This window comes from Eubalaena glacialis, unplaced genomic scaffold (assembly GCF_028564815.1).
Source record: "Eubalaena glacialis isolate mEubGla1 unplaced genomic scaffold, mEubGla1.1.hap2.+ XY scaffold_488, whole genome shotgun sequence".
Classification (NCBI taxonomy): Eukaryota; Metazoa; Chordata; class Mammalia; order Artiodactyla; family Balaenidae; genus Eubalaena; species Eubalaena glacialis.
The window spans coordinates 111,943-124,885 of record NW_026871390.1 but is presented as its reverse complement, the minus strand read 5'-3'; the positions used below and the strand labels follow the sequence as shown (position 1 = coordinate 124,885).

Genomic DNA, 12,943 nt, shown 5'->3' with positions numbered 1-12,943 from the left:
CTTATCATTAGTGTTTTTGTTTTCTTCAGATAAATACCCCAGAGTGAACTGCTGGATCATACAGCAGTTCTACTTTTAATTTTTTGAGGAATCTCCATACTGTTTTCCATAGTGGCTGCACCAACTTACATTCCTACCAACAGTGCACAAGGATTCCCTTTTCTCCACAGACCACAGACTCACCAGCACTTGTTATTTGCTGTCTTTTGGATAATAGCCACTCTGACAGGTGTGAGGTGATATCTCATTGTAGTTTTGATTTGCATTTCCCTGATGATTAGTGATGTTGAGCATCTTTTCACGTGCCTGGTGGCCATCTGTATGTCTTCTTTGGAAAAATGTCTACTCAGATCCTCTGCCCATTTTTTAATCAAGTTTTTTTTTTTTTGATGTTGAATTGTATGAGTTCTTTGTATATTTTGGACCCCTTATTGAATATATTATCTGCAAATATCTTCTCCAATTCAGTAGGTGGTCTTTTTGTTTTGTTAGTAGTTTCCTTTGCTGTGCAAAAAATATGTAGTTTGATGTGGTCCCACTTGTTTAGTTTTGCCTGTTTCCCTTGCCTGAGGAGACATATCCAAAAAAAATGACTAAGACCGATATTGAAGAGGGTACTGCCTATGTTTTCTTCTAGAAGTTTTATGGTTTCAGGTCTCACATTTAAGTCTTTAATCCATTTTGGTTTTTTGGTTATTTTCTTAAATTAATTTATTTTTGACTGCGTTGGGTCTTCGTTGCTGCACGCGGGCTTTCTCTAGTTGCGGCGAGCGGGGGCTACTCTTTGTTGTGGTGCGCGGGCTTCTCATTGTGGCAGCTTCTCTTGTTGTGGAGCACGCGCTCTAGGCACACGGGCTTCAGCAGTTGTGGCACACGGGCTCTAGAGCGCAGGCTCAGTAGTTGTGGCGCACGGGTTTAGTTGCTCCGTGGCACGTGGGATCTTCCTGGACCAGGGCTCAAACCTGTGTCCCCTGCATTGGCAGGAGGATTCTTAACCACTGTGCCACTAAGGAAGTCCTTTTAATCCATTTTGAACTTGTTTTTGTGCATGGTGTGAGAGAGCAGTCCAGTTTCATTATTTTTCATGTAGCTGCCCAGTTTTCCCAACACCGTTTGTTGAAGAAGCTGTCTTTTCCTCACTGTATATTCTTGGCCCTTTGTCATAGATTAATTGCCCATATAAATGTGGATGCATTTCTGGGCTCTATATTATGTGCCATTGATCCATGTATCCATTTTTGTGCCAGTACCACACTGTTTTGATTACTGTAGCTTTATAATATAGTTTGAAATCAGGGAGCATGATACCTCCAGCTTTGTTCTTCTTTCTTTGTTCTTCCCTGGTGGCGCAGTGGTTAAGAATCCGCCTGCCAATGCAGGGGACACGGGTTTGAGCCCTGGTCCAGGAGATTCCCACATGCCGCGGAGCAATGAAGCCCGTGCACCACAACTACTGAGCCTGCGCTCTAGAGCCCACAAGCCACAGCTACTGATCCCGTGTGCCACAACTACTGAAGCCTGTGTGCCTAGAGCCCGTGCTCCGCAACAAGAAGCCACTGCAATAAGAAGCCTGCGCACCGCAACAAAGTAGCCCCTGCTCGCCGCAACTAGAGAAAGCCCACGTGCAGCAACAAAGACCCAACGCAGCCCAAAAATTAATTAATTAATTAATTAATTATTTTTAAAAATAGGTAATATGGGTAATGACTCACAGAGAGAATACCAAAACATCAGGAAATATTATTATTACCTTATATCACAACTAACTATATTATTACATCAATAACATATTGAAACTATATTATATCAAAACAATAAGGTATCTGAGAACCAGTACTGTATGTTTAGTGGCACTTACTGCTCAATAAGTATTGTGGAAAATTTCCTAGGAGACCAGTCTCATTTGAGACTGATATAGATAAGCCATCATGTACTTACAAATTATGTTGGACCACGCTGGAGAGGAAAAACATGTAAATAAACAACGTTTCACTCTGCTAAACTGTATTTCTCTCAACCACTTCAATGCCACCAGTCTCACCAAGCCAGAAATAGGGGAAGCCGTCTTTTCAGGTCCCATTTATAATTCGTCAGCACAAGTTCCACTGCTCCCTCAATAAACACTCTTGCACCTGTAATTTTCCTCTATTCTACTTTAATTAATGATACAGGGTAAACCTTATTACATTCTGGAAAGGTCCACCTAAGAACTTTCAAACTCTGAAAATCTTATTTCTGAAACACGGTTCTTTCCTTTCTTCTATGCCTACTAAATCTACTCTTTGTCCATAGTATAACCTCTGATCTATCATCCCTAACTTTTTGTTATTCACCTCCATTCTGGTTTTATTTGTTTTTCTCCCAGCCTGAGCAATCATTTCAAATACAGCCTCACATCATCTTTTTTTTTCCAGTCATGTTTATTTTTACAAACCTTTACTTCTGTATTAAACAGTTTTCTCCATTCTACCCTCAGACTTCTGAACCTTCCTGCACATGGTCATGTATATGCTTGCCAAGCACATACACAGTATATCAAAAGGCCTCAGAATTCTATTCTCAAGCATCGTATTTTCTTCCCTTGTATTTTCCCTGTGGAAAATTTCAATTTCCCATGGTAACCGGCAAAACTGGTACTTTGAGAAGAAAGCAGACCCAAGATCTCAAAGCTAAAAATAAGTGATAGAGCATGGATTTAAGATTAAATGGTCTGTCTTCAGATCCTAAGCTCTTAACCACTAATTCTGTAAGATTTCATATATGTAATATTCTAGAAAATGCAAACTAATTACAGTAACAGAAAGCAGACCAAGGGTTGCCTGGATATGAGGGAGGAAATGGGGAGGAGAGAAGAATATCAGGGAGAGGCAGAAGAAAGGGGTTACAAAGAGGTACAAGAAAACCTTGGGGACAGGTGTTCTTTATCTTGACCGTGCCATTGGTTTCAGAGGTGTATGTGCCGAAACTTACCAAACTGTACATTTTGAATATATGCAGTTTATTTGATGTCAATAAATTTGATTTTTTTAAGTAAGCAAAATTAGAAAGCATGGTATTAGAACAGGAATAAACCAACAGACGTTTGCCACAGAAATGCAAGCCCAGATACACACACTCACACCATTTAGTGACCCATACACATATAAACAGAGGTGACACTGTAATCAGTGAGGAAAGGACAGAGTATCTGATAAACTGTTTTTAGACAACTGGCTACCCATACTGAGTGAGGGGAGAAGAACCCTGACTCATATCATACACAAAAATGAATTCTAGATGAATTAAAGCTTTATATATAGAAAGCAAATCTTTAAAACTTTTAGAAAGAAAGATACTTTTTAAGTATCTTTTAAGACAGGGCAGCATGGAAGGATTTTTTTTTTTTTAAAGATCCAGAAAGGATACATCGTAAAGAAAAAATACTGGTAAAGCCAACTACGTTAAAATTCAAAACTCCTACACGTCATTTACCATCTTAAAATGTTTTAGTATTTTACCTATATTTTAAGTGCCTGAAATAGTTCTTAGTAAACATACTATTAAGGAAAATAGAGGCATATTTATACTAGCTTTTTTTAAAAATTTATTTTGTTTTATTTATTTTTATTTTTGGCTGTGTTGGGTCTTCGCTGCTGTGCACGGGCTTTCTCTAGTTACGGCGAGCAGGGGCTACTCTTCATCGCAGTGTGTGGGCTTTTCATTGTAGTGGCTTGTCTTGTTGCAGAGCATGGGCTCCAGGCGCACGGGATTCAGCAGTTTTGGCACGCAGGCTCAGTAGCTGTGGCTCGTGAGCTCTAGAGCGCAGGCTCAGTAGTCATGGCGCACAGACTTTGTTGCTCCACGGCATGTGGGATCTTCCTGGACCAGGGATCGAACCCGTGTCCCCTGTATTGGCAGGCGGATTCTTAACCACTGCGCCACCAGGGAAGTCCCTACACTAGCTTTTTAAAATGTTGATATTTTGTGAACTGGTCAAAATAAATATGATGCAATACTGAACTTCAATTTTCAAAATGTATGACCATTTACAATCACTCCAAAAAAATTAAATACCTAGGTATAAATCTAACAAAACATGTATAGGCTCTGTATGCTGAAAATTACAAACGGCTAATGAAAGCAACTGAAGAAGATCTAAATGAGTTCTTCCCATGAATAGTATATGAAATGGAAACTTGACATGTGTAAAGATAGCCAATCTACTTAAATTTTTCCTCAAAGATGAGGAAAAAGAAAAGATTACTCAGCAGTGACCAAAACAAAAAAGTGTTTTACTGACAAACAGTAGAACAACAATAAGCCAAGCCCAGCAAATCCAAAAGATGTTACATTACAGATTTCCAGTTTTGGTGCCTGAATTCAGCACTAGAGAGCTCAGAGCAAGAATTAAAATCCAATGCAGAACAAAGATGGAATACATGATCACCACTCACTGCCTTTCTAACTCTCTGACCACACCTTTTCAGTTTCCTTCACTGGATCCTCTGTCATTTCCCCCTCTTTACATCTCACTCGATACAACCTTCCTCTGGAGAAACCAATTCATCCCTAAGGCTTTAGCCACTACCCCCATAATGACAGCTTCCTAATATTTATTCCTAGCCTATTCCTAGCCCCAACCAGTTCTAAAAACCTGAGATTCTAACAAAAGTTTCTGCTTTCACTGAATATTTAGTTTAGAATGAGCTTTTTTTGTTTTAATCTTTTCTTTCAAAGGACCTTTAAAGATCGCCTAATGTGGTCACACATAAATGTAAGTTAAATCTGAGTACTGTCTACTATATTATTTTCTGCATTTTTCCTGTATTTCATAAATTTTTTTTTAATTTATGTATTTATTTATTTGGCTGTGTTGGGTCTTTGTTGTTGCGCGTGGGCTTTTTTTTAGTTGCGGCGAGCGGGGGCTACTCTTAGTTGCGGTACGCGGGCTTCTCATTGCGGTGGATTCTCTTGTTGCGGAGCACGGGCTCTAGGCGCGTGGGCTTCAGTAGTTGTGGCACATGGGCTCAGTAGCTGTGGCTCACGGGCTCTAGAGCGCAGGCTCAGTAGTTGTGGCGCACGGGCTTAGTTGCTCTGCGGCATGTGGGATCTTCCTGGACCAGGGCTCGAACCCGTGTCCCCTGCTTTGGCAGGCGGATTCTTAACCACTGCGCCACCAGGGAAGTCCCCATAAATTTTTAAAAAGGTAAATAATCTAAACTACTCCTAATTTTAAAGCTGAGGAAATCAAAGCCGAAACTAAGTGACTTGCCGAAGATCACTAAGTATAATTTCCTATCACCACATCTCCCACTGTTCCCATCTAGAAAGGAGGATGACTGAAGGGCGTTGGGTCATGAGACTGAGAGTGTACACAAGCAGACCTTTTTAAAAGGCTATTTCAACTGCACTGAGGTCTGTCTGACATCCCAACAAAAGGTTGAAGAGCTCAGAGAAACTTGCAAAAGGCCACAGGCAGAGATGTGTCATTCAACAGTGCACAGTTTATCTGTACAAAGGTGGGGAGAGGGCTACAAAGTTATCATCTAAAAAAACCAGTGGTGATATTTTAAACCCACTGATATTTAATATTCACCTCCAAATTCAGATGAGAACTTCATAATTTAAAAAATCTATTCTAGCCACATTAAACATCTATTCTAACCTTAGGAAGTTGGTATTATTATTATTCTCAGTGACAGATGAGAAAATGGAGGATTACAGAGGTAAAATAACTCATCCAAGGTCACATAACTAATAAATGTAGAAGGCTATTTCAAGCCTAGGTCTGACTCCAAAGCCCATGCTTTGACCACAGTGCTACAAAATCCAGACCACCTCTGTGAAGGTCAACCGATTAAAGGAGATGTTCATAAAACTGGAGCAATTCCATAGATACTATACACTGTACACTGCCCAACACAAAAGGACCTCATTCCATGGACCCTGAACAGGAAAAACACCAGGTCTTTTCCCACATCCCGTTTTTCCTTCAAGAATTTTAAAATTAAAAACAAAAAACAAAAAACTCCTGAATCCATGTTCTTTTTCATATGTGCTTAATTTTGTGATTTGAGAGCTGGATGAAAGTCTAGGGTAGCTTCAGAGAGGAGGATGAGATCAATAAAGAGCAATTATAGGGGGCCTCCCTGGTGGCGCAGTGGTTAAGAATCCTCCTGCCAATGCAGGGGACACAGGATCGAGCCCTGGTCTGGGAAGATCCCACATGCCGCGGAGCAACTAAGCCCGTGTGCCACAACTACTGAGCCTAAACTCTAGAGCCTGCGAGCCACAACTAATGAGCCCGCGTACCACAACTACTGAAGCCTGCAAGCCTAGAGCCTGTGCTCTGCAACAAGAGAAGCCACCGCAGTGAGAAGCCTGTGCACCACAACAAAGAGTAGCCCTTGCTCGCTGCAACTAGACAAAGCCCGCGCACAGCAACGAAGACCTAATGCAGCCAAAAATAAATAAATAAATTTATATTTTTAAAAAAGAGCAATTATAGGAACAGAAAGATAGCAATTATAGAAATAGGTGAGAACTTTCAAAGAGCTGGTTCAAACTGTCTTTTATGGGATCCAACAGGAGAAAGCTGCTTTGGAAAAAGTGAGCCTTGTCAAGTGTCACCAGAGTAATTTAAGAAAAAATAGCAAATCCTGATAAACAGGCATATAACATTCATATAATCACCCCAAATTCAAAAGGAAGTTAGCTTTTCTACTGTTATCTTTTAGAATGAGACCCTTATATTTGAGCAGTTGTCCTAATAACCTACAGAGGTAATTGCTGAAACTCAGTTAGTCCTAAAAACAAATATAAAAACCATCCAAGAATGACCACAAATACAGTCTTTGTTCTCTATGGTACAAGAAACCAATCACAAGCCCATCTGTGTGAGACCTAGCTAATAAGAACACTATTTCAGAGGGGGTACAAAGAGAAGGATGGGTTGCCAAGGGGAAGAAGTCATCTATTAGACTGTGACAAGCTTTTAAGTGTTTGCATGATCATTAACCAACTGCCTGGTTCCCTGGTTCCCACACCTGCCACCTCCATCCAAAACTATCACAGCAGCACTTGGCAACAGGCTCAGCTCCAAAACGCTGGCGCCCTCTTCTGACCCTTTTGTAGTACTGCATTCATACCAGGCACTGATGTGAAAATCTCTAATAAAGCCACAAATTAATAAATTTGCAGGTAACATTTTTCAGATAATTCTATATTTGCAATTCCCTGAATAAACCTTAATTTAGCTTGATAAAAATGTTAAATAGCAGACCTTCTACATAAAATTTATGCCACTGAAAAGAAAAGCAACAATGTTCTCTTACCGTTTTAACAGTTTACATATATTAGCTGATAGTATTACAAGAATTAGAATGATGCCAATAACTGACAGACAAAGACCTTACTATGTGTCAGGCACTAGGAGTGAATAAATTAGTTTAATGCTAACAACCTAATGAGGCAGGAACTCCTCTTCATCTTACAGGTGTAAAACGAGGCACAATGAACTTAAGTAATGTGCCCAGGACCCTGCACCTGGTAGCAAGTGGTAAAACTGAAGGTCACACTCAGTAACTGTGACTCCAGAGCCAGAGCCTTATTTACCCCAAAATATCCCTCTGAGGTATCATGATAAAATGAAACGTGATCAAAATAGAAAAAGTATAAGTTGTAAGGAAAATTATAAATACATCATCCAAATCTCTCATTTTCAACAAAGTCCCAAACTGTAAAAAAATAAAATACTACATGAAACATTTTGATCATTTTCCCATTCCTCCTCGCTTGAAGATTCTGAACTTCTGGGTCTAAGATGTTTTTATGCATTCTTTTTACTACCCATTCCTTTCTTCATTACACTATGCCTTTATTTATCTATTATCTTGTTCTTTAAAAGAAAAGAAAAAATTAATCCATACTATACGCTTTATTTTTCTTCTATACAGCAGAACTGCTTACCTATTCCTACCTAAATTCTCTATTTCATTGAGATCTTTAGAAAATATTTTCCTTAAGACAGTAAATCCAAATAGCATCATCAATTCCTTCTCATTGCAAATATGAGAGATTCTCATCTGCCTGGAATTATTTAGTGTGTTCCTACCTCTAATCAAGGCTGGCAGACTAGATAATCTTCTAATATTTCTAAAAATTCTAACTTTATTTTCAAACAGGCCATGAAGGCACGTGTCTAATAATCTGCAGTTCAAAACAAGATTTATCGCAAACATTTCTAGATTCCACAGTTTGCCTACTTAAAGCTATTCGTAATACCAAAAATTAAGGACACTTAATAACCCAACACAGGCTGACCAAGCTCACTCCCATTCATGACTGAAAGATTTACCACGGGTGAAAACAAATGCTTTTACAACTATCGTTTCATTTCATAACATTAGTTTAAAGTCTACTTAGAAGCACAGACTTAGTCAAAGTCTGAAGTATCAAAAACATATATTAACTGCACCGGTTTAATTTGTTAGATACAAGAACAATAGAAACAAGATGGTTATAGTTTAGTACTATAACTGACCACATCGCTAAAGAATCCATCATAACATTACTCATAGCTCCTGTATCTCAACACAACAAGAAGTGCACAGGTAATACACAAGAAAAGGTGCCAAGGAATGGGCTCCGTGCAAATCCCACAACTCCTTTTACCTCGGTCTGCAGGATGGCAGCCCTCGAGGCTCCTTAGCAGTCAAGGACTCCTTCAGCACTTCAATGTGTTGCTTGCTGTCTGAGAACTGGTTGGTGAGTGTTTCTAGCTTTGTCTGTAGGGCTAGTAGTTCTGTGTCCTTTCTGGACAGCTCCTGCTTCACCTGACCAATCTAGAGAAGAAGAAAAAGCAGTGTAAGGAAAAAAGAAACAAAACCACCACCTCTGATCTGGATCTTTGACAGATCCACGTCAAGATATACAGCATTAACTTTATGACAGGACACAATTCATCTTTTTGCACCATCTAATCTTAGCTGACCACCCCCCCCAAAAAACAAAGCTTATTCAACTAATAGCAAAATTTCCAGTTTTCATTTATTGTCTCCCCTAAACTTTTGAAATCCACTAGAAAAGGAATGGAAGAAGAAAAATCCCAATTCACTTAGATGACTATGAGACAGCAGTAAGCATCTGAACACGACTAAAGCAGTTTTCATCTTATTAAGTCATAAGTCAAATCATACAGCAGGATTAGTGTAGATGGAATACAGAAAGAAAAAAGAAACTTCCTACTATTGCTATTTAAACTCAAAAGCTGCACATTTATTTTTTCATTGTTTTTTTTTAATTCTCAAATGAAAGTGTACATAAAGTCTTTCTTAAAAAGCCACTTTAGTGTTAAAAGGCATTATAAACATGTGCTTTCTAAAAATTATATAACTTTGAGGAGTTAGGGGTACTGTCCTAAAAGAAAGATTCCACCTACAAAGTTATATTACCTACAACATGTCATATCAACTAAATGGATAAAAGTATATAACCTAAATAAAGAACGCATAAAATCTCATTCTCTAAGAATCTACATGTGTAATCAAATTTGAATTACTCTGACACAGTAATCCATAAATCAACAGGTGCCACTCACTCCCCCATAAATTTTTCTCATCTTAACTTAGAAAACATTTAACATCAAACATCTCCTTTACATTTCTACCGTGTTTCTAAGAATTTTTACTCTTTTATTCTAAATGTAAGCCAAATTAACAGAAATCATATCTGTTTTTACATTGTATCTACTGCCTAAGCAAGGTAGCTATGCACTAAAATATAGACTCTTGGAAGTATAAATTTGACAAGAAGTCAGTAATCTCAGTATCACTGATGAAACAAAAAATACTTTTTAAAAAGTTGAATGTATCTAAAGTATTTTGAATGTAATAATCTTAGGCATAAGGGACAAAGTTTTTGAGAACAATTTCCCATGAGAAAGTATGAAATAAATTTTACTGTAATTAAAATTACTTTTAAGGAGGACTAAAAATAAACTTATAATTTACTGTTCTGTTTCATCAGGAAGACAAGCATTTTTCTCATATGCATGAAATCTCTACTTACAAATATAATATTCATTCATTCAACAAACATTTCTGTGTGCTCACTGTATGCAAAATACTCGCAGCTGCTAAGGACATCAGTGGAAGATAGCTGTAAACAGCAGCTACTTCCATCCTGTAACACAGATACGTACCCAGGAGCTGCCACATACTGTAATGGTGTAGCATCTTTCATGACATCCCTTTACCAACATCCCACCCCTAACAAACAGAATGCACTAAAAACGCACTTGTGGTATGAATGAATAGTCAGGAGAAACATTCAAAATATTCTCACCTCATCAGCTAAAGAACTATGGCTTAAAGATTACTCAAATTTCCAGCTACCTCTAGACCATGTGATCAAAAATAAATATAAAATCTCAGTTTCCTCATCATCTGCATTACTAAATAATCCTCAAATAATGCTATACTGACCATAAAGACTGAGAAAAAGAAGAAAATATCCTAAATAGAAGAGTTTAGAAGCACAAATTTTCCTTAAAAGTTAGGAGCATAAGGCTTTTGCAGTCAATCCCATGTGAGAACGAACGAGTGTGTCTTCTTGGGTAACTACATCTCTAAGCCTTGGTTTCCTAATCAGTAAGATGGAGAAAGCAAACCAGTGCCACTGTATTGCGTACAGATTAAACCAAAAAAATGTATAGAATGTTTAGCCTGTTGTTCGACACAAAAAGAAATTAATAATACTACCTGAGGAAAAAGAAGTTATAGATCAACTTCTCTAGACAATACATGGTTACAACAAACCAAATTGGACCCTTTTAGACAAAATATCTCACTTTTCTATCTATACTATAAAGTGGTCCATAAATAGCAAACACACTAAATTAGCACAAGTGGTTTTTTTTTTTTCTTTTAATGCTGCATTCCAGTCTTATCCTACCGTAATTTTCAGAAGCAGTTTTTTTCCTGACACTTGTGAGACAAATGTGTGCACAGCCTAGTATAGGGCAGTGGAGTGCAGAGCTTACCAGCACAGGTTCTGGAACCAAATGGCTTGTGTAAAAATCAAACTCTGCCTCTTACTAACTGTGCTTCCTGAGCACCACTGTGTTACCTCAGCTTCCTTATCCATAAATTGGGTTGAGAATATACCTACCTTAGTAGGTTATAAAATGCTTATAATAAGTACTCAAGTGTTAGCTATTTTATTATAATCATTTTATCACAGTTTGAAATGGAATTTCAAGTTCTCTAGACAGATGATTGAGCTACTGAATAGATTTAGAGACTTTAAGTTTCATGCTACTTCTAACTGACTAGATAACTAAATAAGCTAATCACTTCTACACATCTGTTCCAAAGAAAGTAAAATTTGTTGCAAAATCACCTATCGGGGACTTAAAGATGATGTCTACATATGAAGGTAAAGCACTTCACTCAAGAAATCAGATTCAAATAAACCCTGGGTGATGGACCTAGAACATCTGCACATTCTTTGTACCTAAGAAGAGAAAGAGACCATTCACAGAAATCAACAAGTTTCTGGTTAACAGGAAAGGAGTCGAGAAAAAACAGCTTTGAAGCACCATCCACACAGTGACAAAGCAACAATAAAAAACCAGGGACAGGGCTTCCAGAGCACATGAGGGCTCGCTGCACACAGGGTGGCACGTGGGTCAAACCGGTGAACAGGAGTCAGTTAAAGAGCAGAGCAGGCTGGTTAGTGCTAGTCCCGGGCAAAGCTGCCGACCACAGAGTGAAAGTGTGAGCACCCAGAGCCAGAGCAGCAGGGTCCCACTGTGGGATCACTGCACGCAAAGGGTAAATCTTTCGGCAAAGACCTCAGCCTGAAGACCAGCCGCTCTCTTTTTCAGCTCCTCCCCTTGAGCCTCTTTCGAATTTAGCTCCTCCTTCAGTTGCTCTACCTGTCACGACATTGTTATTCTTTTTCACTCATGTGTCAACTTAGGTCTTCTTATTATCTGCTTTTGAGCCAGAGCAGTAACTGGAAATAACAATAACTCATATAACACAATCAAATCTGTTCCCCTAATTTCCTCTTCAAAGGACCCTAGATGGGCTCACTATTTTCACAGGGTAATGGACTGAAATGTGCTAATCAGCAAATGGGAAGCAGAGATGATATTTTATTTTGTTCTCAAGTTAGAATGATAAATCAAAACTAACAGAAAGTTGGATATGTGAATTTTTAAGTTCTAAAAGTTACATGAAATTGGCCGTAGTCATTGATAACAGATTCTTAAAGTAACAGAGGAATATTCTACTGACTTATATGCAGGTATGGGTATCACAGAAAGAAGCCAGAAACTGTATCATTAAAGGAACAGTTTTCACTTCTGAGGAATTAGGGAACTAACACAATTGGGATATGGGGGGCAGGGGGAGGGGGAGGAACACTTATTTTCTAGCTAATATTTTATAATTGAAATTATGATCTTTAAAACACCACAGACCTGATAAACTGATAACTGTAATAAACTAAATCCTCCAATTTGCCTAAAATAGTTTATAGGATCAAAATAAATGCCTTTGGCTCTAAAGAAGGAATACTGTGACTGAGGTTATAATACAGACTGATATGTCTCAGCGATGCCTATCCTACTGTACATACACCCCAAGTGCACGTGGGAAACAATAAACCTGATACACATGGGTCTTCTCCAAGGGAGAGCGCAAAGGGCTTTCCTTTAGGGAACTGTGTTTGAAGGGAAAACACGATTTTATTTAAGCCATTTCAGGAAAAAAAAGGGGAGGTGGATTCAGTCTCTTAGGCTGAATTTGACTTCTAAATTTGTTCACAAGACATAGAGAACGCGATGTTTCATATAGTGAGAAAAACTCATCTGGATGTAATCCTACTAATCGCCTCAGAAGTACTGGTAGACATGAAATGTTAAACTGTGATAATACACACTTAGCCTCATACAAGT

At 38.5% G+C, this 12,943-nt stretch overlaps 1 protein-coding gene across 1 annotated transcript in view; it reads right to left on the bottom strand.

Annotated features, from left to right (window-relative positions):
* Nucleotides 1-12,943, bottom strand: part of LOC133083666 (ELKS/Rab6-interacting/CAST family member 1-like) — a gene marked incomplete at its 3' end in the record, with an annotated part of 87,546 nt that overhangs the window by 50,583 nt on the left and 24,020 nt on the right. Inside the window, 2 exon segments of the mRNA XM_061179785.1 lie at nucleotides 8,653-8,679; nucleotides 8,682-8,822. Of these exon segments, the coding sequence (XP_061035768.1) occupies nucleotides 8,653-8,679; nucleotides 8,682-8,822 (168 nt within the window).